The 26,666-nt window shown below is 42.4% G+C and overlaps 2 protein-coding genes across 4 annotated transcripts in view; one reads left to right on the plus strand and one right to left on the minus strand.

Annotated features, from left to right (window-relative positions):
- The first annotated feature begins 178 nt into the window (after positions 1-178).
- Positions 179-18,570, plus strand: LOC146207834 (isocitrate dehydrogenase [NAD] subunit gamma, mitochondrial-like). The gene is made up of 10 exons (XM_084590810.1): positions 179-409; positions 4,020-4,150; positions 6,430-6,545; positions 6,839-7,029; positions 7,606-7,739; positions 10,162-10,264; positions 10,540-10,686; positions 11,875-11,969; positions 12,972-13,032; positions 18,104-18,570. Exons 1-10 carry the CDS (start codon positions 320-322, stop codon positions 18,191-18,193), a joined length of 1,158 nt encoding a protein of 385 aa, XP_084446936.1. The 5' UTR covers positions 179-319; the 3' UTR covers positions 18,194-18,570.
- A 5,053-nt stretch (positions 18,571-23,623) lies between these two features.
- The window catches only part of LOC146207835 (ubiquitin carboxyl-terminal hydrolase 15-like), a 38,140-nt gene continuing 35,097 nt past the window's right edge, over positions 23,624-26,666 (minus strand). For all 3 annotated transcript variants that reach the window (XM_084590789.1, XM_084590780.1, XM_084590798.1), the window contains exon 21: positions 23,624-25,497. In XM_084590789.1, the coding sequence (XP_084446915.1) occupies positions 25,357-25,497 (141 nt within the window). In that variant the 3' untranslated portion in view covers positions 23,624-25,356. The remainder of the gene's footprint in view (positions 25,498-26,666) is intronic.

The raw sequence follows: 26,666 nt of genomic DNA on the forward strand, positions 1-26,666 counted from the left end.
AAATGTAATGATAAACATAAATTTTTTTATAAAATAATAAATATATAAGAACAAAAGAAAAAAACAACATCGATGGGAGTAATAGAGTAACACAGGTTTTTTTTTTTACTTTTAACGTCATAACTGCACTGTGGATTGCGTCCTCTGTGTTGAAACTTGGAACTTTGAGCATTCTTGAACACTTGAACAGTTTGGAGTAGGGTGCTGCGACTGCATTTGTGTCGGCATCACAGTCGGAAACTCGGCGGTTTAGCTGGTTTAGTTTCTCTCACGTGAAAAACAAACCAACCTATCGTGCACTTTGCGAACACTTACTACAATGGCAAACTCAGTGCGTTTGTTAAAGAATATCTGTCAATCTGCGCATCGCATACTGCTTCCTGCTGGAACCACGAATTCATCGCGAAAGGTAATCCGTCCGTGCCTCAGTTTGTGGACACTGTGCTGCGCATGTGCTGCGCAGGGCGAATCTTGAGGTCAGGTAGAACCGGGTAGAACGCTGCATAAATGTAAAAGGAAAAAAAAAAAAAGAGCACATTTTACTGGTATAATGCGACTGGGATATATCCGTGCAATACGATGGAGCTATCAGCGCATCTTTGCTTATCAGCAACGCGAATTTTGCATCTGTTCGTGCTCCGCGACGCTGTCCGCGTTGCGCGCATACGTGCGTTATTAGCGTATTATATTGTTTGCTGTTAACGGTTTCCTGCCAAAGCGGAAATGTTGGCGTTCACGTTCGTAAAAAAGCACTCGCGGTGTATCGGATAACCTTTCGCGTCTCGCGCGGCCACCGATGGCTAGGTCACAGCTAGACAGGGCTCAATGCTGAACTATTACTACTATTGCTTCCCCGATTAGCGCGTTCGAATAATAGCACGACTTTAGAAAATGATTTAACCATATATAATTGCTTGGTTAGCATGGTGTTGGTTATAGAACTTACGCGTATCTTTTATTGGAGCGTTAAAAAAGAACAGGGCATAAAAATTTCAACTCTGTTCTATGCAGAGCTTTTAATTCTTCCTACCATGTTCTAGTATGCGGTTCTGTACATATCTAAACATATTGTTGAAGTAGTCATTGCATTTGGTACATCAGTATTTCTTATTTCACTTTACACTTTTCAAGCTTGAAAGCTAGATTATTAAGTGGACACACTGGTTTGAAAAAACATCTGCTTTGACAGTAGCCAAAAGATTTGCTAATCACCACGATCATTTTATACTTTGAAAGTAGTTCATCATATGTATAGTCTAATTTTGGAAGCAATAATTATAAGGGTGCGCAACTTGTAGTGTCACGTCTATAACCGTGATAAACAGAGTTGGAATAATGCAGTGAAGAAGGGTAAATTTGCAAGCCTTTGCCTGGCAAAATCGCTTCATTTTACCATTAATGATGTAGGTTATGTTGTTGCCCTCACATATTTTGATTCAACACAACTGGCAGAATTTTGTTACGGTTCCTATTTTGAAAGGTGAAATACACGTGCTCTTTTAAAAAGTTGCACGCATATCCTTGTTTCAAAAGTAGCCAGTTTTGTTTTGTTTACATCATATTCAAAACACATTTTTTTTGTGTGTGCATTCATCTTTTTTAATGTCTGTTAAATGAGTGCTTTTTTGTGCAATAAGGTTTGCTAGAAAACTATAAAAATTGTCAGGATTTCAAAACTAAAAGAAAAAGGGTGTGTTTCCTTGTAAAGTACTGTGGCATACTGATGAGCTTGTGAGGTCCAGCTATAAATCAGGAGTAGCAAAGCTGCGGCTAATGAGATTTGGTACGCTTCATAAATCCAAGTGAAGCATGTGTGTCTCACTCCCCCCCCCCCCCCCCCCCTCCCCTTGTCCTGCCAGAGCCACCTAAATTGACCAAACCACATCTAACTGAGCTGCTCCAAATTTCAGACATGTAATTCGAAGCTAACTTCGACTTGCTTGTTTCACAAATTGGCCACGAAAACGAAGAGACTCATTGATTGATTTCTGCTTGATTGGCATTCACTGTGACCATCGATTTTGTTCACCAAGATTGAGATCACTTGCCACGTCTCTTTTACTGGGGCTCTTGACTGAAAAAAGAATTTTTTTTTGTGCTGCTCTGTGCGTACGCCTTTCTGGCCACCACTTCAATGTGTAGTTGTTGCCTGTTGGCAGTAGTGCAAAGTGAAGCCATGTGCCTGCAAAAACTGAGCAGCCGAACTGCAAGGTTGCAAGTTAGGGTCAGGTGCCTTTATAAAGTCTATAGAAATGGTTTAATTTGGTTCATTTTTATGGGTTTAATGTCCCAAAGCGACATGGTCTAGGAAAGATGCCGCAGTGGAGGGTTCTAGGTAATTTCGACCTTCCGGGCTCCTTTGACATGCACTGACATTTAGCGCAGTAGATGGACGCCTTTTATTTGTTTAGATATGTTATTCATTATTTTGTCTGATTCAAGTTTTCTCACTATGTTTCTTTCTTCTGTTCTAATAATGCAAATTCTCTGAGAAGGTGCTTTTTAAAATCTGCATCATGCTTTGATAAATGATGAATATTTAGGTTCGGAAAGTAGTAGTAGTAGTTATTTATTAAAATATAATAAAAGAAAGTAAAAAGATTTTTGCTGTCACAGTAGTATCTGCTATTTCAATTCCTGAAGCACGTAAATAGGGGTTGCGGAAATAAAAAGATAGCAAAGAGAAAGGGAGAGGCAATCAAAGAGGAGAGTGATAGGTAGAAACGACAGGGTAGAATAAATTAAAATATAAAATGATAATAAAAAAGAAGATATAGATACAAATCTATGCAAATATAAAAATATATGAATTAGAATATAAAACAATAACACATAATGTGAAGACAAAATGCTGACAATGTTTTGTACGAGGGGTGTCCAAAAAGTAATACCCATCACATTTTTTGTTGAACACTGGTAATTCAAGATGTACAAAATTCACCAATATTGCAGCTGCATATCTGCCAGACCTATGTTAATTGTCGGTACAGTTTCGGTCAACTTGTTTGGCTTTGCAACATCGATGCCATCGATGAACAAGGGCGTGCATTTCTTCTTTTGCACACGTTTTTCTCCTTTGCGGCACCGCCAAGAGCAAGAAGGCGTGCCCCCTCACAACCTGAAAACGAGAGAAGTGATTGCTAAATTTGCCTGCGCTGTATTTCCCATCCTTCTCACAGTCATTGCTTGGCACTGTCGTAATTTTTAAGCCTTGAGATTCACGGATTCACTTTTCAGAACTACGAGAACATTATTCGCACCATGAGTACATGGCTGCGCGAGAAGTAGAAATGCTGGTACAAAGAAAGCACACATGCCCTTGTTGACTGGTGGTACAAACCCAAACAACTTGACTGAGATTGTACAAAAATTGATGTTTACCTGGCAGATATGCGAATCTATGCTTTGTGAATTTCACAAATATTTATTTAGCAGTGCTAGAGAAAAAATGATAATGGGCATTACTCTTTGGACACCCCTTGTAACACTTTGTAAAAATGTAGTGCTGTATAACTGACTTGTTTTCTTTTTTTTTTTTTTTTTAAAGAAGAACTGAAGCATATGCAAAGCATGTTGTAGAAAAAAACCTATTGCGTTAGTAATACATGAGTGTGGGATAATTATGATAAAGGGCTAACTAATAACCAATGGATATAGCACTGCTTATCTGTAGCTCATCTGCATCGCATAAGGTATTTCAGCCTAGTAATATGCAGGGATGCGATCAATCTTAGCTTCTAGGTCTCTAACTAAATGTCTTTCTTCAAGTAATTGCTCTCGATTCGATCATAAGGAAGGCCAATATGTGTTCCAGTCTTCATTAACCTACTCAGAATATTATGACAGGATTTTAAAATCACTGAAATTGCTCTGTCAGTCATAGTGATTAAGTTAGGGCTTGTATAATTTTTGTTTATGTCTGAACTACACACAAGATGAGAGTCACATATGCTGTGGTTAATGAATGTTGCTAATTTTTTTAGCAAAACTGAACAGCTGATGCTTTCATTTATGCACAGTACTTTTCTGGAGCTGCACAGCCTCAGCATGCAACTGCAAAGGCAAAGTATGGAGGTCGCTTCATGGTCACCATGCTGCCTGGTGATGGAATCGGCCCCGAGTTGATGAAGCATGTTCGTGAAGTTTTCCGGTATTTACTGCCAGTTCTTTTGCCTGCGAACCTTCATTTGTGCCCCCAAGTTTTTTTTTGTAGTTGCTTTGAGTTAACCTGTACAAGAAGGGAACTCTATTTATTACTAGCCAACCCCATCCATTAAATGCATACTTCGCCTCTCAGGCCTTTCTTCTTTGCCTAAAAAAGGAACCCAAGATGAACACTTCCTGCCTTGTACTGCATGAATGGGGGTTACTTTATTGTACCTTTATTGCTTTGCTTCATTAATCAAACTATCAAACTAGGAGTTACAGTCCATCGTAAACCATTGTGCCTGTCAACTTGTTGTTTCTCCTAGAGGTTCAACTTTACTAGTGCGTAAGCATTGCCTTCTGTACACAGACAGCATAGTTTACAGTGGGACGAGGTTAACTAAAGTAGCTAAGTAAACATATCACTTTACATATCCAGGGAACCAGATCCAGGCAGCATCTGGATGAAGCACATTGAAATAAAAAGTGAGGGCCGCCAAGTACTCCAGCTTTAAAGTGACTGCACAACCATGGTGGCCGAGTAGTTACTGCATTTTGCTACTGAGGTCACAGCATCGAATCCGGGCGAAATGCAAAAATACCCATGTGGTGTGCAATTTCACTGCAGAACCTCAGATTTAAATCATTCCAGATCCCTTCACTGTGGTGTCCCTAAATAGCCCATTATCTGTTGCTCTCCGTACACTATACCACATACTGTACCTTATAATGACTGCTGCTGGTACCCTTCCTATGTACGGGTGCCATGGTTGGTACTTATCATGTGGCATTGGTGACCTTGACTTGCATTATTTTTGCATGCTACACAAGCCACTTACCTGTGGCTAGGCAGACATTGAGCTTATTATATTATTGGGTGTGCACCTCCATTTAAATGTCATTGCAAGCAAGTCCTACAACAACAGCAAAGACAGAGTCGATTGCTTTTCGCCATGTCCCTATCGCATCTCTTAAAAGCTGCCACTCAGGCTACATATATTATTTAAGCTTGGCTGGCTTGAAGCTGGGGGCGACAGAAAGTCAGGTGGGCGGATAAGGTTAAGAATTTCGCAGGGGTCAAGTGGATGCAGCTAGCACAGGAGCTGGCTAATTGAAGAAATATGGAGAGGCCTTCGCCCTGCAGTGGGTATAGTACGTCTGGCTGATTCTGATGGCTTGAAGTCTGCAGAAAAACTTTTCTGCGAATTCTTGAATGTACGAATGTCATCTCTTTATGTAGATATTTTAGTTCTGGCTTCAGAGCCTTATATTGAAGTGTAATGCTTCAGCTATTGATGCCCACTTCAAAATGCTATATTCAAGAAGGAAGGCACTATACAAGTATCGGCAGCAAAGGAAAAAAAAACTATGGCCAGTTTGGCTATATTCAAGAGCCATGTTAAGAGTTTGCTTGGCTCTGAACCTCTGGGGGTGAGGTGGGGGACAAGTAGACATACAAGAGTTGGCTTCTCTAGGCTTTGAACCTCTGGGACAGCAATTGGGGGAAGTGGGTGAGGAGAGAAAAGGGAGAGGGAGGGATAAGCAGACGTACAATGCAGTTTTAGTAAGCTCTGAATCTCTGGGTTAGTGCTTTCACATCAATAAAAAAAATTCGAATGCACATAAGGTCTACTTTTAAGAGTATGATGGGATGGCATTAATGGCTGCCATCTGCAGCTTCTCTTGCGAATCTTGGTTTGCATACTTACGCACCTTGCGAATGGCTTAATCATTCCTTAATTTGTGCCTCTAGTATCTCATTTAATATTCATTAGTATGCAGTTGTAAGCTACCACATTACGCGAAAGAACACCCAATATATTTAAAGCTCTCTTTTAACTGGGTTTTTAACTAACAAACCAGTGTCGCCTAGGAATAGCTTGTCTGACTTGGGACCCAAGGGTCCAGGAGGGTACGGTTCCCATCTCACCCTCTTGTCTCAGAGGAGTCGCCCGAGTTGACAGCTACTGCTGTCTCTGCTATTTCTTGTGGTCTTGTGACGTCATGCCAATGAACGCCTGGCCATATCACCTGCCACTTGCTAGTACCTGCCAGAGGCAGGCTCATAAGTGTTTGCTCACAGCACCTATGCCAGATTTTTTGGAGAACGGAGCCTTTAGCACCATCGTGTTAAAAAACCTTTATGATTTTAGTTTTCTACTCCTATTCAAGAAAGTGGGGTGTTTTATTTATCATTTCATTAATAAGAACCTGTTTGTGACAGTCGTCCCTCCGTGAGGGAGAAAGCCAAGTAACGCTTGTGCACCTATCTGCTTTATTTAGGTGTGCAGGAGTGCCTGTTGATTTCGAAGAAGTTCACCTGGACTCCACTCAAGATGACCTAGAAAATGTTGATGAAGCCATTATCGCCATAAAGAGAAATGGTGTTGCCTTGAAAGGTTTGTCACGTCTCCTCGTTCAGCAGTGTTGTCGCAGCACAACTGCTGGCAACATTCATTCTTGCTAAAAAATTGGTTCACATGATAAGCTGTTTGCTACGGAGTGTTAGCCAAAAAAAAAGACAGCTCAGAAATGTGTATTTTCTGCACTTGTCAAAATAGGAATGATGCGGCTACATTGTTGGTTGTTAAAACAGTCTCCAGCTGGTAGCACTCATTTTGTTTTCCACTCATACATGTTTCGTTAGTTATTGCTTCGGAGTGGAAAAGTGTGCTTGTCTCTCCCACTCTAGGCAACATTGAGACGAGGCACAATTCGCCCAATGCCAAATCCCGCAATGTGGATCTGCGTCTACGCCTTAAGCTGTTTGTCAACGTGATCCATTGTAAGAGCCAGCTTGGTGTGCCCACCCGCCACAACAATATCGACATTGTGCTCATCCGCCAGAACACGGAGGGAGAGTACAGCTGTGCTGAACACGAGGTCAGTCTTGTGCTACTACAAGGAGCACTTTTTCTTTTCACGCCATTTGTACATGTCAGTGCTCGTCGTGTCGTAAATACCATTTCCTTTACGTCATCACTTGAAATGAGTAAAAAGAACTCATTCGATTTGAATATACAGGTGACATGGAAGTAGAAAGTGCTGTCCTGTAGGCCAGAGATGAGAGGTCACATAGCAACCTCTACAATTTGGTGGTTGCTAGGAGTGTATCAAGTGCCGTGAAACATTTCAGCATATCAGCAGTTTCTTTACTGCTGTCTATAGTAGGCTACAACTTATAAAAACTGCAGTTGCTAACTATGGGCAGTGGTCCGCAGCATGTGTCCTAGTCCGTTGAAAAATAAACAGGGTCAGTTTTTATTATTTGACTGAACAAAACAAGCCAGAGGCATGGAAATTCTTGAGCTTTTAATTTGATCTGACGGTCAGCTCTTATTTAGGTAACCAGAAAGGCCTTAACAGCAGACTACTTTCTGTCATGGAGGAATTGTGTGTGGCGGTTACTGTAGGCTTAGGTTGTATCCGAATATAGTTTATTATCTTTTTGCATTTCAGAGCATCCCGGGAGTAGTGGAGAGCCTGAAGTTGATTACAAGGGAGAAGTCTGAAGAGATTGCGCGATATGCTTTTGAATTTGCACGACAAAATGGCAGAAAGAAGATAACCGCTGTGCACAAGGCCAACATCATGTAAGCTAATTAACGTGGCTGTGTTTGTTTTGTGTTATGCTGCTTAGAGCGTCTGTGTTGTTGGTGTCGTGAAATGTTGTTGCAGTGTCAAGAATTAGGATTTGCATCTGTGATTGGAAGAAGCCACTGGTCAAGGTTGAGCTAAAGCAGAGTGAACAGAATTTTAATAAGCACATTGTTATAAAGCTATAAGATTTTGGCCAGGCTAGCTATGAGGGCCGGCTTGCATGGCTAGGAGTATGGTGGAAGAAAGAGAGGTGATACAATGATGCCGCGAGGAGCGGCCGCTTAGTGTGACTTTTACGCATGACATGGCCGCCAGGGGCAGCACTGGCACTGGGGGCCTGTATTGTCACTCATTTCGCTGGCGCTTCTATGGGAGCACCTGGGGCGGGCGCTTGATTTTGACACATAGGGGCGTTCACCTGCTTGAAGCAATATTTTTTTTTGGTTGAAGGCATGCACCTTTATATTTCTGCCGATGTTCTGGGTTGTAATCCGACTCGGGGCCGCATTAATGATTCCCAATTGATATGCAACTTTGTGGTTTAGGCGATAGTTGGGTAATGTTATAGTATTTGCTGAAATCACTCAGCTGAGCGCTGCGTAAAAGGCATTCAAAGAAGTGCAGGAGAACTAGATTGGCCTCCACAGCTGCCAATATGCGCAAATTGTCAGATGCTATCTGGATAAAAGAGGAATGCGGACATCATGGACCGCTAATACCACACAGATAGAAGCACGATGAGAAGAAATTCGAATAGCAAAGCATGCTGTTCGAATAACACGCGAACCACATGTTATAACACGGACTACTCTAGTGCTTTTTTGCTGCCACCCAGACATAAACATAACCACAAGATATTCAAACAGCAGAGCCCATAGGCGCGTCAATGTGTTCGCATTTTTTTTATCACGTAGTAAAACAATTTCAAGCTAGGATGCTACAATCGATTGTTTTACTTGTAATCGAATGTGTGTCCAGAGAAAACTTTGTAGTACTTTTTTTTTAAATTTTTTATTTAAAAGAAAAGACGTATGTGTGAGGCATATAATCAAAAGTAGCTGATGTCGTTTAAGGCATAAGGCGCCATTCTACGTGAATCCTGAAACAAAGCTTAAAGTACATAAAAACTAATTTAAAACAAAGAACCTTAACCAGCACCGCACATTGTTCTCGATCGGCAAATGCACGTACACACAGCGACCAGCTTGGGCGTATCAAATATCGGCAAGCACACTTCATCGGCTCAAAGTTACTCCGTAGCTGTTTGACTTTGCGTCACCGAGCATTCCTGGACATATGAAGCCTAGCAGCAACCGTGGTACATACTGTCATTCGCCAGCTTAACAACATTTTTTTCCTTTTTCAGCTACCAAAATAGCGTATAGTGGCTTACGCGGGCTTTCTCAAATTGTGCGACCTTTTTTTTTTTTTCTTTTCACCCGTCTTTGTCTGCTGAACTGTCTCAACCTCACTGTAACATAGTAATTGAGGGAATGCACTGTCATATTTACTTTATGCTCACCACATGGCAATGCAACACGATTCGTTGATGGTGAGATAAGCATTAAGTTTACAGCATATTTTCGGAAAACTGATTCTACCCTCTCCGGCATTTGAAAAATATGAGCATCCGGGTCAAGTAGCTGGACTTGTCGCTTGAGGTGTGCAAGAGCACCTTCCGGTAACAAAATGCATGAAAGGTATATATTGGGTCAGAGCACGTGCGTTTTTGCAGTCGCGCGAGAAGGTCTCGCATATCATTGTACACATGTCTGTTGAGCTGCCCATAGACGACGCTTCTCTCTCCTCCCTCGAAAATTGAGTTATTTGATCAGTCAGCGGTAAGAAAGCTTCTCCCTGCTCAGAAATTGATGTTTAAATAACGAAAACGGAAATGTATCGAGGTTATAAGGTTTTTAGTTCTGATTGAAGGGGAAAATTATCAGCTCATGTGCCCCTGCTCCATAGACAGCCAGCAGAATCGGAGAAGAGGATGGCCCCCCAGAACATGTGCTGCCCTTAGCGGCTGCCCTGTCTTCCGGTCACACTAAGCAGCTGCTTTCTCGCTGCAGCAGTCGCACCGTCGGAGCACCTCTCTTACTTCCACCATGACTAGGAGTTGAGTTTCCAATCGAGTGTAGTTTGTCATTCATTAAGACAAGCATTCGGTTGTTTCATCCTAAGATGTCAGGATTTGAACAAAAGTGTCATTAGTGCCTCTGTAGAAAGCATATTTGAACCTTTTCCCGTTGGTCCCAGGACCGTTGTGCATCGTGCTTGCAGAGTTTACTGCGAATGGTTTGATTTCATATTTATTGGGTCGAGAACAAAGGAATGCACATCATATGCCCAACTAATCAGTGGTTTGCATTGATTACGGTGTTTGTTTTTGTGTGTGTGCTCACTATTTTGCAGGAAACTGTCTGATGGATTGTTTCTGAAGTGTTGCACAGAGATTTCCAAGGACTATCCAGAGATTGAGTTTGACAACATGATCATTGATAACTGCAGTATGCAGGTAAGAACTGTGGCCTCGCCCATTATAATTTCCCATTATAATTTTAAACGCTTGAAGCAGAGAGCATGCAGAATTAAGAAAAGCATGCTTGTCGAGTTTGGTGAATAGTTTTTTGATCTTGCTGTAGAAGATGCAGCAGGATGATATGAGTAAGTTGTGAGCAATGTTTATTCAGAACGTCTGACAATTCTGAGTGTTATCAAAAATGATCGTGTCCCATTTCCTCGGTGCTGAATTAAGTGTTTGATGAGACTGTGTATTGCTGCCCTTTGCAGCTGGTATCGAACCCGTCGCAGTTTGATGTGCTGCTGTTGCCCAACCTGTACGGAAACATCCTGACCAACATTGCCTGTGGCCTTGTCGGTGGACCGGGCATCACTTCTGGAAGAAACTATGGGCATGAGTATGCCGTGTTCGAGACGGTCAGTGAATCCCTATTTTCCAGGCGCCTTTCGTGACCAGCACAGTTGACGCGTATGCATGGCTTGCTAATGCGTATGTGAGCAGATTATTCAATTGCCAGTATTGTAATGGCCCACAACATTGATCATTGCACCAAGTTGGTTTTGATTTCAAATGTTGCTTTTGTTTCTTTATTGGCCTGTGTGAAGGTATAGGTACTACCTGTACAGAAATTTGAGTGTTAGGCCTTATGGTGCATAAGCAACTGAGGCTATCATGCACCAAATACAAGGTTTAAATGTAGAAATGTTTGTCCTAATGGAGGAGAGAAAAGCATTAACACTAAGAGGTGTAATTTCTTGGGAATCTTTTTTTCTAGAAGTTTAATTCTCAGTGGAGGGCAATTTTGTTCCTAAAGGCTTAATTCTTCTCTGGCTTGTTGTGTGGCTTTTGTTGGATTGGCTTTGGATCTGTCTCGTTTGACACACTTCTGCGGACACCACTCATGAGGCAAGAAAGGCTTTCGCCTTAAAAACTAAAGATTCGCGACAAGACTGTGATTGCTTTTTCTCCTAAGAATAAGGTGGGTGGAATGGAATGCTGCTGTGGTGAATGAAGAAGGAGGTAAAGCTTGGCTCATTAGTATCTGCATTTTAATTATTAACTGCTGTGCATTTCACGCTCATGGTTTTGTAGCCATATGGTAGTCCTAGAGGTTGGAAAGTATCCCTTTATCGCAAGAGCTGACAGCTGGAAAGTTTTGGGATAACGAGGTGTATTTTCTTCTCCACTGGTATTTTTATACCTCTCCTACTCCTATCATCAAGATGTTTTTATGCCAACAGTAAAATGTGACAGACGTCCAATCCCGCCTTCCAAAATTATTTCGGCAGAATTTTCTGTTCTCAGCACTACTTCATTAAATGACTGCATGTTAAAACAACGGCCCTAACTCTGACCGTGGCTTTTAAGTGGAAGTTTATCTCTGTAAATGCAGCCTTGTTGAGTTGGAGCTGGTATATTTCTTCAGAGAAAACGTTAGTGTTGTTTCCAGCTTGGTAGTTTGGCTGAGCCCTAATAAACACTCTCACATCAGATTTTCAATACCATGTGAGTGCACAAGCAGGAAATCATTTTGAAATTTTTGTATTGACTCGTTATATTGGTTGTATCATATTGGTTCATTATATTGCTTTGGGCTTTCACAGGGAACGCGCAACACTGGGAAGTCAATTGCTGGCAAGAATATTGCTAACCCCCTGGCTATGATGAATGCCAGTGTGGACCTCCTGGATCATTTGGGGTAAGCCCTCTAGTCGAGCTGGAAACACTTGAGGGCAGTGAAACACAGTAAATGCAGTTTGTTTAGAGATTTTTAAATATATGTTGGTCGTTACAGCCATGTTTACACTTTTGCTTTTTTAATATGGCACATGCAGATGCTCTCACTTTTGATTTTAAAAAATAAAAGCGTCGAAATTTGCTGCCATAAAGCACTAACAAGTTCTGAAATGCTTTTTTTTTTTACACAATTTTTCGCTTCTACCACTATTAGACCAAGTGAAAGAGCCAGATGTATGTTATTTACGAGTATGCACAAACTCTGTGACATCCATGCATTTTTGTGGTATGTAGGCCTTCGTGTTTGATGCTAAAGAAATTCTGCAGATGACCAATCTGCAGCCACTAACTGATTGCTTGCAGCTGCTACCTCCTCTGCAAGTTAAGAGCCTTCGAACCTGTTTTGTCTAGATGTGAGCATTGTAGCACCACACAACGCATTTGAAAGTTACGAGACTCACAGTTCACGTGTTGTCACTCGGGGATCCAAGAGCACAGCACAATGTGCTGCTTTCTGTTCATACTTGATTAGCAAGATGCAGGTAATTGGTGTTGCTTATGCTGTACAAGCCTCTGGGACGTCACATCAAATGCTGGACTCACTGCAGTAGACTTTATTCGTTTCTAGCAGTTGGTTGTGCATAGTTTTGTGCATAGCTTTGTTGATCAGCAAACTTGTGTGACACAGCAGAGTCTAATTCACTGCCTAAGAGCAGTTTAACACTCAGTATTTGCTTCACCTTAAAGAAAGCTTAATGGTGTTTACAAAATTTGCTTTTGAAGTGTGGACTCTATTGACCTCTCAGCTGCAGGGGAAAGTTGTACCACGTCTGGGCATTAGTATTGCTTCTGAAGCACGTGGTATGTTTTGGCGGCTTTGACATGAATTTTGTAGACCTGTGAGTTGTATTTGGAGAATATTTTGGCCTGTTTGCCTCACGGGGTGTTTTTTCTCTCCTTGTAGATTGAAGGGCGATGCTACTGTGATAAGAAATGCGATTGACAAGACGCTGAACGTTGACAAGGTACGTTGAACGCCTATGCACCTCCGCTAGGTTCGAGCCATCTAATTAAGATGGGAAAACTGACGATCACGAGGATATACATTGTGCAGAATTTGGCCTGATGGTAGAGCAGCTATTAGTAGCATGGTGACAAAAATGACAATGATTATAAAGTTGGTCATTGTATAATTGGTATCTTGTTACTGCATCCCCATTGTGGAGCGTGTGTTTCTAGACACAAATAATAGTGTGTATTCTCAAGGTGGGCGATTTTCAACCGTTAACCGTTGATACTTCACGTGTACCCCAGCGGCTTGCATCCTACTGTAAAGGAAGCTGACAAAATTCAAGTGAATCCAAATGGAAACCAATGTGATTCTCCAGGAGCCAAAGGGTTCACAGCAGTATTTAATACCTTCTTAAGGGAAGTAGTTCAGATATACTGTTGTTCAGAGTACAATTATAGTACGCCGCCAAAAAACGGCTTCAGTTGTGTAGGGTTTCTCGCAAAGTTTTTGATGCAAATTTAGAGGTGGATGTGTAGGTATGTTGGTGTGTAGATAAAACACCCTTATCAGTTGCATTAAGACAAAGGAAAAAATTGGTCAGGTTCAACCTGGCTAAAACTAAATGAGCATAAGCTATGTTATGCAAAATGTTACGAGTGCGGGTCGGTCGGGGTCTTGCTGTTAGTGAGTCTCGGCTGCGAACCTGGCACAGCTGCATGCTTCCTATGGCTAGCATGGTAGGCCTGCACTGGGCTATAATAATCAAAGTAGACCAATTCAGCCTGACTCTTGCAACAGAGTGTAAACATCGACAGCCCAGGCACCGCATCCTCCGTGGCTGGACTGAGGAAACAAGTCACAGTTGTGCAGCTTATATGCCCTCTCTAAGCAGCTGTCACGTGGTGGAGAGAGCATCAGTTTAAATCAGTGGCGAGGCAGAGGAGGAGCACACGGCGGAGCTGATGGTCACATGATTGCGAGGTTGACATTGCTCGGAGTTCAGCTGGCAGCGAGCCGAAGGAGCACGCGAGCAGAGCAGCTGTAGAGAGGCGCAGATGGAACTTACGCATGCAGATAAATGGCCTTGCACAAGAGATGAACACAGCAGAGATGAACACTGCTCAAAGACGTGAACTGCTTGCTTTTGCTGTGGCTGACTGGGAAACTGTGAGTGGTCCTGGAAAAGCAAGGCATTTCTTAAGTAGCAAACATTGTGGTCATAATAGTTTTTGGCATGTCTGGATATGTTTTGGAAATAATGCATTTTGACCTACTTGCAGCATTTCTTTTTTTCATGCCAAAATTGTGTGGTCAATGCCATGGAAATGTTATTATTTGGTCAGTGCCATGGAAACCTATTCCATTCTTCGATGACCAATGGAAAAAATGAATATTTGAAGGTATCACAGCGGGATGCAAATGGTCTGATACAGTTCTTGTGATTAGTCCTGCGTGAATGATGATAAGGTGGTTTTTAGACAGGTGGGTTTATGTTAATGTGATTGTGTTATGAAAGGAAAAGAAATTTCAAAGCAGAAACACGACAACGATTAGAAAGTGATGGGATGCCAGCTTGGATGCACGTCACTAACACTGTCATGCCTTGAGTATTTTGAATAGCTGAAACGGAGAGCCCTGCGCTGTATTTTTTCTAATTTATCAGTTAGATATGCCTGGTAAGGATTCCAAACGGGACTTGCCTACTCCATGATCGTTGTATGAGCGTTTTTACGCTGCGCATAGAAACTTGAATTGTCTGTAAACCTTTGTACAAGCGTTATTGATATGTACACCCTATTTTAACTTACTCATAAATGTTACACCCAAATATTTGACTGTGTCTGCCTTGCTGATGTTAAGTCCTTTGATACTGTACATGTAATAGAGAGGTTCCCTTTTGCGAGTTATACTCATATTTGTTGTCTTTGCAATAATAATCATCATTCCCCATTCGTCACACTAGCGGGCAATGTTAGCTAGTGATGTATTAAGAATTAATTTATCATCATGAGAACGTACAGTAGCATATATGACAAGGTCATCTGCGAACAATCTCATGCTTATTCCAGGAGCTGCACAAGTATAAATGTCATTGACATATGCTAGAAAAAGAGTAGGACCCAGAACAGTTAGACCACAGTGGTGCTCTTAAAAATACTTATAAATGGTCAGAATTGACTTTGTCTATGTTTACATATTGGCTACGGTTAGTCAAGTATGTTGTTATCCAGGATACCACAGTGCGATTAATACCAAGAAATTTTAAGTTACTAACTATTTTGTAATGGGGCAAGTGATGAAAAGCCTTCACAAAATCGATGAAAATAGCGTCGGCTTGCAGCTTAAGGTTAATCACGGTGGCGAAATTGGAGTTATTTCGAGAAGTTGAGTGACTCTCGAGAGGTTCCTGCGAAATCCATGTTGATTCGAGTGCAGTAAGTGATTATCCTCCAGATGGCTGAAGACTACTTTATTGATTATATGTTCCAATAATTTACAACAACTAGTGAGTGATATCGGCCAATAGTTTGATACAAACAACTTATCCGCAGCTTTATGGATTGAAATCACCCTTGCACACAGCCAGTGTGCAGGAAGGGCAGCAGTTTGAAGTGAATTTGTCTATATTGCATGTAGAAATGGGGATATCCGTTCCGCATAGCGTCTGAGGAATGTATTGAAAATGTTGTAAGGACCTACAGATTTTTTCATGTCAATGTTAAGCAACAGGTTCAGGATCCCACACTTCGTAACCATCACGTCAGGCATTGATAAGGCCAGCTCCAGAGACAACTCGCATGAAACAGTTGGGCATGAAAAAACAGATTGAAAGTACAGTCGAACCCGGATATATCGAACTCGAAGGGGATCGCGAAATAGTTCGATATATCAATAATTCGATATACAAAAATCGGCTTGCCCTTACTATGCCAAAAAACGATACCGTATTTGTCGCGTAATCAACCCACTCGCATAATGAACCCAGCCTGCACTTCTGCACGGACAACTTGAAAAAGATAAAAAGCGTTAAGGCCAGCTGGCTCACATGCAAGCGATTGAGCGATATCAGCGACGAGCGGCAGCGACAGAGCGATAATTTTCAAACTTGTTGGAACTGCGTCCCTCTCGCTGCTCGAGCTACCGCGGCAGCTCTAAACAAGGTTTCCGTGTTGCCGCGGCAGAAATCGCAAGCGTTTTCGCTTGCGTGTCGATGGCGCGCGTCACTCCGTTTCGGTCGTCTCATCCACAGCTCATTTCTTGGCTGTGTGCCAAGATGCTGCGCAGCGATAACGTCGGGGCGGGCGCGTTTATCTTTTTAGAGCTCCTGCGGTGGCGGGGAGCGAACTTGGCAGAGTGCCCGTGATGGCTTGATTGCACGCACAAGCCTGGTTCGATTTATCATGCCACGCTTGGGGCGGGCGTCATGATTGCAGCAGCTGACCACGTGCTTTCGTTGATTCATACATGCAAGGATAAACGACTCCCGTAAAAAAAAAAAAAAAAAAAAAAAAAAAAAAAAAAAAAAAAAAAAAACCCTGCCGCTTCTTAACGTCCGAACAGCACAACGACAAGATAGGATGACTCGCAAGAAGAAAAACAAAGAGAGAGCTGCCGCTTTTTAATGTCCGCAGGCACCATAGCCACCTCAGCCGCCACGCGCAGAGGGTTCGCAACACACGCTGGAGAAAGCGAACATCGACGCCTGTCTGAAAACAGGCTGAGCTGGCTTGGCGCATGCGTAGCGCGTGCTGAAGGAGAGAGATAGCTTGGCAAAAGAATGGGCACACCCACGCACAGGACTTGCAAACGTCATGTGTTGGCGCGCGGAAATCGATAACTGCAGATGCGCGCGCCTTCGGGGAATAGGCGCGGCGCGGCGTTGCCCAGACCAGCCGTCGCCGAACTGTCCCCTCTCATTCCTTCCGCACGTGGCTTGAAAACGGCACGCGGCAAACGGCCAAAGGGGATGCGATCGTCTTTGGGGAAGGCACACTTTCCAGTGCCTGATGCGGAGTTCGATATATCGAACGACCGGTGAAATCAAGTTCGATATATGGCATTGCTTTCCTATACTTTTGCATGGGATTTTCAAGGGGATATTACGCGAGTTCGATATAACCAAAATTAGATATATCCGGGTTCGATATAACCGGGTTCGACTGTATATAGTGCGGTCATCAATAATGCAGTCATCTATCTTTATCTTCGCGATATTCCTATCGGGCTTTAAAAGGTAACGCTAAAATTTCTGTGGTTCGTGCTTCATAAAATGTGCTAGCATGGTAGAAAAAAACGTGTTTCTTGCGGATCTGATCTCGTTTTTAAATTTGTGTGATAGCTGACTAATGCTGGCTTTATTAGTTTTACGCCTGTGCATCCTTTGTAACCTCCTTTTAAGATTCTGATGGTGCAGTGGATGCGCATTGTTATATCCGATATATTGTTAAAACCGGCATTGTTATAAGTGGGTTTGACTGTAGTGGCTTTTTTAGGTCAGTCTGTCTACACATTACTACAAAGCTTTCTGCATACCATTGTAACGTAAAACACATAGCAGCCAGTGGGTAGAATCATCTACCAACATCGATGGGTACATGATCCTGAAAAAATTGTCCCAAGTTCTAGAACAGGTCCAGATTATGCATTACCATTTGACACTGGTGTTTTGTGTACATCTAAAGCCACAGCCATTTGTGTCTGACATTTGTAGCTGTAAAGCTGCAGACAGCCAGTCATGTTGGTGCATTGGCATCTTGGACTTCAGTTTGACAAGCTATGGCTTTGTTTACCACTCTATGGAATGGTGGCACACTCTCAGTGCAGCAACGTGAACTAGTGCCTGCATTAATGGTGCCTCTGTTTATAAGGAGTGGTCAGCCATTTTCTTCCTCCTCCTTCCAAGTGTAGTGCAGAGTGTAAGGAAATTGTGATAGTGTTTCTTTAAATGTGCCTTTAGCTCTGGCCTTGAAGCACTTTCAGTGCATAAAAAAAAAGTTCAGCGTTCTGATGTACTGAGCACACTCAGAAAAAGAAAGAAAAAAAAGGTCTTCATTACAGCCAACACCGTTTTATCCTTCTTGTAGGTCCACACGCCTGACCTTGGTGGCCAAGCAAGCACCCGAGATGTCGTCAACAACATCATCAAGGAAGTTCAAGAGAGCACCAGGCTTTAGGCTGCAGAGCTAGCATGCATCTTATTCAAGATACCGGCGACACAACCGGTGCTGGAGCAGTGTAACCAATGAACTTGCCTGGTCATTGGAAAATGGTAAACACACCCAATAGCTCATCTTATAGTACATAGTACAATGGTAGCACCTCCACGCTTTATGCTTGCCCACTTAATTTAATAACATTAGCAATATTTACAAGTGTTTTCGAATCTCAGTTTTACAAAGCAGCTTTCACTTTTTTGTCTGTGTGTGTGTGTGATGCTAGTTTAGGCCACATTGAAATTTAGCCTCCAAGTCACAGCCGTATACACTGTGTTCGAGCTTTTTACTGTCAGTAAAACACTTATTTGAAACCCACACTGTGGCTGTTTGTTCTCATTTCCTTATCAATGTTCATATAGTTTCGGGATTAGATGCACCAGTGCATGCATCACAGAATTCAATGACAGATTGTCACGGATGAGATGGCAGACAGCTTGACTTGTTTAACAGACCATTATATGCGCAATGTGGAAATGGTAGCTGGTGTAGGCAGGCAAAGACAGTTTTCTAATGCAGCACTATAATAGCGTAAAATATATATTGCAACCAAGAAAATAAAAAAAAGCAAGATTTGTAACAAAACAGTTACTAGACTGCTTTCAACTGCAGTTTGACTGGAAAATGAGAGTGTGGAGTCCTGCCAACATGATGACTTAACCCATCAAATAATTTTTGTCCTGGGCACAGGGTTTACAAACACTAGGGGAGCCGAGATAGCCCAGTTTTTATTACAAAAAATGTCCCACATCCCATGCTATGTCCTTATATTAACTAAGGGTTCTAAAATGCAGCAGATGTGAATTGCCAGTACTAATCTACCCCATTAATGTAATGCCTTTGGTGGCTGCACAGATTAATCTTGGCACTTTCAAGCAGAATTTTACAACATTAGCTGAGTAGATGCAGTGCAGTGGATGCAATGAAAAGATACCCACTAAAAATGTCTCTTGCAATGAAGTTCCAAAATTGTTGTATTTTTGAGCACCAGTGATGAACTATGCACTACAGTGTTGCAATGGAGGGAATCGGTAAATCCTTTTAGAGTGAGACTTCTACGTTACAAACCAGAGATTGCTTGGTCGCTTGGTTCCGCCCAGGTGACCTTGAAGGTGAGCCAAACTGGGACTTTGGCTGTCCAGCGACATGTTTTGCCCAGTGTGTTATGCTGTGGTTAGCTGACAACTTGACCGTGACTAAGACCTTGAAAGGAGATCGATTCTCAGTAAGGTCAGAAATCACGTGATAGGCGTGCAATGGCATCAGCTAAACGAAATAGCAAAGCAGAGCTATCACTTGTCAAACCTTGTTTAACCTTAACCACTGCTAATGTGGTCACCTAGTGTTCTTTACTGTTAATCAAAATCTCACTACAGCCAGACTTGTCCTTTCATGGGGTGAACATATGTGACATGTCAGTACCATATCTCATCCCTCTACACAGCTAGTGTTCTACACAGCGCCTAACTATGGGACCTCCTTTGCGATATATTGTTTAGGTTGGAGTGAATACTTTTCTGTTATAAAATACTATGGAGATGCCATGTTCACCAAAGAAAGTCCCCCGAAACAGCTTTCGTTTAAAAACCTACTTTAAGGACATCAGTTTTTGCTCCAGAATGGTGGTGTCATGCAAATAGATAGCATGGATTGTGACTACCACTAACAAGGTGACAAGCCTGCATGAGTAGCGAGAAATAACCATACGCAAAATTAACTTACCACACCAGAAACAAATTTTGAACACACTTTTTTTTTTTGCTTCGGTCAACTGGAAAACTATTGCACTCGTAAGAAATCAAACATGCCATGATCCATGATCCTTTAAATTTCGGGAAAAAGAAAACCGAAACTAGATCCGGTGAGAGCTTGTCGAGGCAGCATAAGCTCAAGTTCAAAAATTCTTTCAGCTCAAAATATAAAACCATCACCAAGGGCGTCAAAGGCAAATCACTATTTTCCCACATGATGAGTTTCAATGGTCAGCATATGCCGCTTAATTATAACCAGTAAAGTTGCAAACCCTACAAGGTACTACCTTATTACGTAAAGGCACAGAAGATATTTCCTGTTGAAGACAAGAAAATGCAGGAAAAAAAAAAAAAGCGGGACAGACTATTTCATATTTTAAGTGCTTACAATTATGAATCCAAACCATCATTTCCAACAAGCCCAAATTTCTGTCCCAATGTGTGAATAAAAATTAGTCTGGTTTTAATTCGGCTCACATAGATATATTGTGGTATGGTTTTGCTAGGCAGTTTAGAATTAAGCTTGCACAGAGTTTGGCAAAGTATTAAATGCAGTGTTGTCTTCAGTTAGTTCGGTTTTCGGGGAAAGGAAACTCGCAGTATCCGTCTCGGTTGATACAATTAACAGCATACAATTGGATGTACATATGTTGTGGGCTCGAACCTTTGTAACTAGCCTCCAACATGACTAAGCAAGCAGATTAGTTCAAAATGGGGATGGAAATGGTACGCCACCACCACCCTGAATTCTGTACAAACAGTGGTTGCTTCACAATTTTGACATAAAATCATATTACATATTTTTTGCCACATCCTGCTAAAGCTACTCATTAGTCAAGTAAAGCTCCCACTGGTATACTGGCATACAGGGGTTACAAGCAGGTAACGTAAATGTTTTCAGCTTTGGATTGCATGAGAGAATGAAAAAAAGCTTTTAGTTTTGGGGAAGTTAATTAAGGGTGTTGATAAGGACTTTGTGATCAAGCGTGTGCAAACATTGATAAGTATGGAATAAGACCTGTATGCCAGTAATGGATTAGTGAGGTACGAAAGTCTGTGGAACTGCGATGTAGGAGTTAAGATAGGTTGCTGTGGTCAGTCCTGTCCATTTGCACTATACACACCTGACCTACAACACCACAGTTACCTTCGTGTCTTAAAGCAATGCATATGTGGCGGTAAAGCATGCAGCAGAGATCTGTAGCTACACTTACAGCCTTTGATCAGTAGTGGCATGTCAAGATCCATCAGTATCAAATGGAACAGAGGACGATGTCGTGGCTGTATGGGACGTTGAGTGCAATGTTAAAGATAACAAACTGCTACGAGTGATAGTTAATATGGATCCCTACCTATCTGTGTGCACATTGATGCACATTGACAACACTGTGCCATGATCTTGGTACCTATAAAGTTGCGTGCCGGTCAGCCCGTAAATCTCACTGGCTCGGCTGAGAGAAATATAAACCAATTTTGGAGGGCGATTACTTACATATTCGCATATGACCTGTTCATATGTTCCACTGTGCAACTGTGCCCTTCAGACAAGCACCATTCTGTCTTGTGTAAGCAACAGTTAAGGGCTTAAGGGGACAGGGTAGGCCCTATACCTCCCATACATTTTAGCCTATGTTTGTGACCCTTTTTCTCATGATCTGCTGGTATCTTGGTATCATTGGTATCATTGGTATTCATCTTGGTATTCATCATTGGTATTGGTATTCATCTTGGTATCATTGTAATCAGAAATCTGAAGTAGTGAAACTGAACTAGGATTATTTTCCGAACATTGGATTTGTTTGCTTTTTTTTTTTTTTTTTTTTTACTAGGCCTACCAAATTTTAGATCAAAAATCTGCAGTAAATATCCTTTAAATTAAAATGCTCTGCACTAGCTTTCATAATTCTAGTTCAGTAGACTCTCTGTAGTCTTTACTCATTACTCCAAGTTTTATCTCCCTATTACTTGTAGCTCCTAAAAATAAGGGCCAAATGCGGCAAAATTTCACGTTTTGAGATAATTGCCTTTGAAGTAGAAGAAAGAGTATTATTACAATACTAACTCTGGAAATACATACTGATGCAATTTTTTCGATAGCCGCCAGCATTTTAGTCACCACCATAATCAATATTTCTTTTCTCGACCAGCTGCCCTGCTCTCCTGACCCCCTTAGTGACCTGTCGTGTAGCCCTGAGTACGAAGTATAGTCGCTGTCAGTAAGCTTCACATGCCCATTGGACTGTCAATCGCCCTGCAGAAATTTTGAATAACCTCAAATGCTAACTCGAGCCATGTTGCTCCATGTTTTTCGTCTGGATGTCTTGACCCGGGACACTGAACCACTTTACAGATTGCTGGGAGAATGTGCCAGCAACGTCGTGCAGCATCTTCAACCAGCTGGAAATCCTCACCGCATGCTTTACACTAACAGTTTTTGGTGATGGCAAACGAGAAAAGGTTAATGTCAATCAAGGTCATAGCTATGGTCACAAGTTTTTGCCATTATGGTCTCCATGCGTCTCACCGAGCATGAAAGCTTCGATGCAGACGCGCGTGGTTGTGTTGCGGAGATTTGGTGTCATTGCTGATCAATTCATGCTTCTTCCTATGGAAGTGCAGTCTGCTAAACCACTTCTTTGTCATCGTTATTGAATGAGTGCTAAATATCCAGTTTCAAAATAAAGAAAATGTCAGTTGCCCACGAAACATGCTGAAGCGATAGTCTGATTATTTATTTAGATGAAAAAAATGTGCTAGCTAGCTTTTCACCGTTGTCAGATCAGTGACAGCCATCCCGCTAAATGTAAACAAAATAGACTCTGAAAAATATTTTTTCAGATTAGGAGTGGTAAAGGTCTCAAGCAGGTGTAAAAAGGGGACGTTGTCGATTTCGAAGTAAATATTTTGCGTGACGGTAAATGAAGGACTGGACTATGTAAAGGACAGAAAAGGGGTTTTGATTTGCAGAAAAATAAAAAATAGATTTTTTTTTTAAATTTTAAGGGGGATTCAGGTGTGTTGAACCACTGTACTGGTTTGATGGTGGTGTTTTATTTTTATGCAATCAGTCAGCTACCCACTAGAGTAAAAACTCTGTGACATCACTATGAAGCCGGAATGCAGCCTTTCGTTCAACGCACAGCAGCACAGTCCCAGGTAGCAGCTAGCTATCTCCTGTCAAACCCGGTTCATTAGCCACACCTGTTATTTAGGGCGTATTCCTAACATAACCTCATATTTTTAATGTTAGCCAATGAAAGGCAACCGTTCTTTTTAAAACTTTTTTTATACAAGTTGTTAGACAAAGCTTTCATTATACCATCAGAGAAGCAATGTTTAGAGAACTACATAGCAGGCGGTTGCCCTGCAAACAGACCATTTGCACTGCGACTCGCCAAGAAAAAAGGTCACCACAGATACCTGGTAATGCGTGTGGGCCTTGCTGGAGACAGTGCAACATTCCGACAGCCCTGTTAATTCATGGAGTTTGAGTAGCTTGGCAAGCGTCTGAGTGTAGAGGACGCTACTGTTTTGTTGAAAATCATGCATCATGCTGCTGCTACCGCTGCCATAAAACCAGTGTAAAGCTTAATAACAGCGAAGTGCAAGACTGATCAGAGGTCCTTTCAAGAAAGTGGCATTTAGCAATTAGTGCAGCCAGCAATGTCTGCAAGGTTCTTTATTGTTTCATGTAAAAATGACAGCATCACATTCTCGACCAGCACTCTGAAATCTAGCTCCTTTTGTAGCCAGAAACTTGCAGACACACTATAATATGTGCTGTTGTTTGCAGCAACGGTCTTTGGAAGTGAGGAGCAAACTAAAAACAAAAACGAAGGGGAAAAAAAATGAAAGCTTCCAAATTTACATAACTCAACAAAAGATCGAACAACAGCATGTACAGAAGAATAAACAAAGTCGAGCAAGCATCACTCACGTCTTGTTCAGCTCTTGATCAAATTACTACAAAATAAATTACATAATTGATAAAAAGAAATACCTAGAAAAAAAATTCACTCAATACAACGCCCACTGCGTTCACGCTAACATCAAGAGCCTAAGAGTCAAGGCTTCTTTCAAAAACTACGATTGGCAGTTCAGCCATAAATCCCTGCTTTAGAAAAAAACAACTAATCATTGAGAAAAGCAGCATTACGAGATCATCTCACTTTTAAAATCGGCCGTCTCGCATACTGCACTCACACCCACAACCAAGGACTCCATAAAGGAAAAAAAAAAAAAAATAAACAGTCCGAAACTCTAGCAAGCAGCGACAGAAAAACTTTTTTCATATCACATCATGCTTCCCACCTTCCATTTTATGTGGGAGACTCTCGCCTTCCCTCCAGGGAGGACAGCCCACACTGTCCACAAGCTCTGCCCATTCATACACGTGTTATAAATCTTAAGTCACAACTGATACGTCCAGTTGCCATGCGGTGCGAGGCTTGACATGCTGCCACCACCAAACCGCTAGTCATGCCATGCAAAAAATAGCTCTGTACGAATCATCAGATACGCCTCTTTCCCTCCATTCCCTTGCTTCTTCTGAGATTGGCAACAGCAAATCCATAAAAACGAGCCTTCCGTAGCCCACCCTCACAATTTGAACGGCCATTCCGGTCATCTACCTAAAAATTTTTACAATCTAAAACAAGAAGAAAGTAAAGTACTCTCAAAATTGCTCAAAAAAAAAAGGGGGGGGGGGGGTGGGGGGGACAGGGGAGAAGACCGAAGACAAAATTGCATGCAAGGCCTCGGCTACTCTTACCACAGCAAAAGCCCTCTGCACTGTGATAGTTGAACTGATAGTGAAATCTGGGATATGAAATGTCCTGTAGAACTAGCCTAAAGTGAACTGTACTCTGCAGCAAAGGCCAATGCCAAACGGGGTAAGGCATGCTCGCCCTTGAGAAAAATTAGAAGCACTAAGCATGTACACTGTCCCTAGCTTCAATGTAGGCAACTCTCCAAAGCAGCAATTAAGAGAGGGGAAAAAAAAAATGGAACCCACACAAACAGCAGTTGGTAGGGGAGGAATGCAGCAGCAAGAGTTGAAGAGAGGCAACGGAGCGTGGCAGAGAGGCCCTCCTCTGTGCATCGAGACACACTAACTCTTGGCCAGCATGGTCTGCCAAGCAGTTCCGCTGAAGATCCACTCCAGCCTGGAATTTGTGCACACCGCCCCACTGAGCCCCTCGCAGTGTGCTTGCGTTGACCACCGAAGTTCGCAAGTGTGCGGGTCTTCGCTGTACCAGGCGAGGAGGTGGTCACCCACTGTCTTTCTCTCTCTCACGCAAGGTGTGGCATGGTCATTGACTACCACCATTGGTGCCCGAGGCACACTGCTCCCGCTCCTCACATGTCTCGGCCCTAACTGAGGTCCATGTTCTCATCGTCAGCTGTGGAGCAGCTTTGCCGGCTGGATGCCCCTGCTGGGCTGTTCTTCCTGGGTGACGATTTCCACTCTGTGGCCTCCCGCCGAGCGTAGAATAACACGTATGCGGCCTTGGACTGCAACGAGAAGTCGAAGCATGGGTAACAATGAGCTCGCATCTTATGACATGCCACACCATCAGCCTTCCACCAAAATACTGAGGAGTGCAGATAGACCCGAAGTCCTAAATTGCTTTTTTGCTGCAGTGATAACTGCCAAGTGCAATTTGGATCAATCTCTGGAGCACAGATTTCAGATTCAGAACATTTTAGAGCACAACACCACCTATTCAGCAGCAATCTGGAGAACTGCATTTCCAATCTGGAGCATGAGGCTTGCAGTTTCCAAATCTCTTAAAATGCTGGAAAAGTGATGCAAAGAGTGCTATGCCATTAAGTTTGTCATTACTGACACAGAATCACACCTAAGGGTTGCAGTATAATAAATAAAAAGATGGCACCTTTAACATGTCGTAGACATGCAGTCAAATTCGCAGCAAACCTGAGGAAGTGGCAGGCTTTCATTCTGAAAATTGGCACCCCAAACTGAAGCTCATGCTTCATAAGTGAAGTGCCCCAGCCTCTGTTCTCCCAGCACAATTAGTAACCATGTTCTTTGCTACAACGCAGCAGGGGAGGGATACTGGCTTCCATCTCATGTGCCTCTGGTGCTTCCTTAGGAATGGCTGAAATGGAGGTGCACGTATCGAAGCAGCTCCCACCTCTCAGCAGTGTCGTGTGTCCACGAGTAATCCATCGCGCGACCGACGCGACCCCACAGGCCAACTGTCCATAATGCCGTTCTGATAATTTTTTCAAGTGGTGTACTGTGGTTGGTGAGGTTAGGTCACCAGCCTCTCAAACTACTTAGTAATTCACACATAAAAGCCAATTTTCCTTGAGAAAACTGATCACCTGAAATTGGGGGCTGACATGCACTGGACGATGCATCTGAAGTAGTCCTAGGTCAGCAACGGGTAGTGCACACTACGGGCAGTCTAGACGGGGCATCATGCAGCAAAAAATTTGTAGCGCTAAGCTTAGTGCCTTAATTAGCGAAGGCTGGCTGCGAGGTATGGAGAAGTCCCGTTTTGGCATTTCACAGGCATCTAGCCTGATTGTGCGCCTGACCAGGCTCATAGCCTTTCTATGCTTATGTGCATATTCAGCCTTCTTTTGCAATCTTTAATTTCATCACACTTTCAGCATATTTCACGGCCTTCGTGCTTAAATGTCGCCATCACTGC

This window comes from Amblyomma maculatum, chromosome 1 (assembly GCF_055883805.1).
Source record: "Amblyomma maculatum isolate TAMU_Amacu chromosome 1, ASM5588380v1, whole genome shotgun sequence".
NCBI classification, from domain to species: Eukaryota; Metazoa; Arthropoda; class Arachnida; order Ixodida; family Ixodidae; genus Amblyomma; species Amblyomma maculatum.

Coding starts and splice junctions, on each gene's coding strand:
- LOC146207834 (XM_084590810.1), top strand. CDS start 320: ATGGCAAACTCAGTGCGTTTGTTAAAGAATATCTGTCAATCTGCGCAT. Junction 410..4,019: donor CCACGAATTCATCGCGAAAG/GTAATCCGTCCG, acceptor ATTTATGCACAG/TACTTTTCTGGAGCTGCACA. Junction 10,265..10,539: donor TTGATAACTGCAGTATGCAG/GTAAGAACTGTG, acceptor TGCCCTTTGCAG/CTGGTATCGAACCCGTCGCA.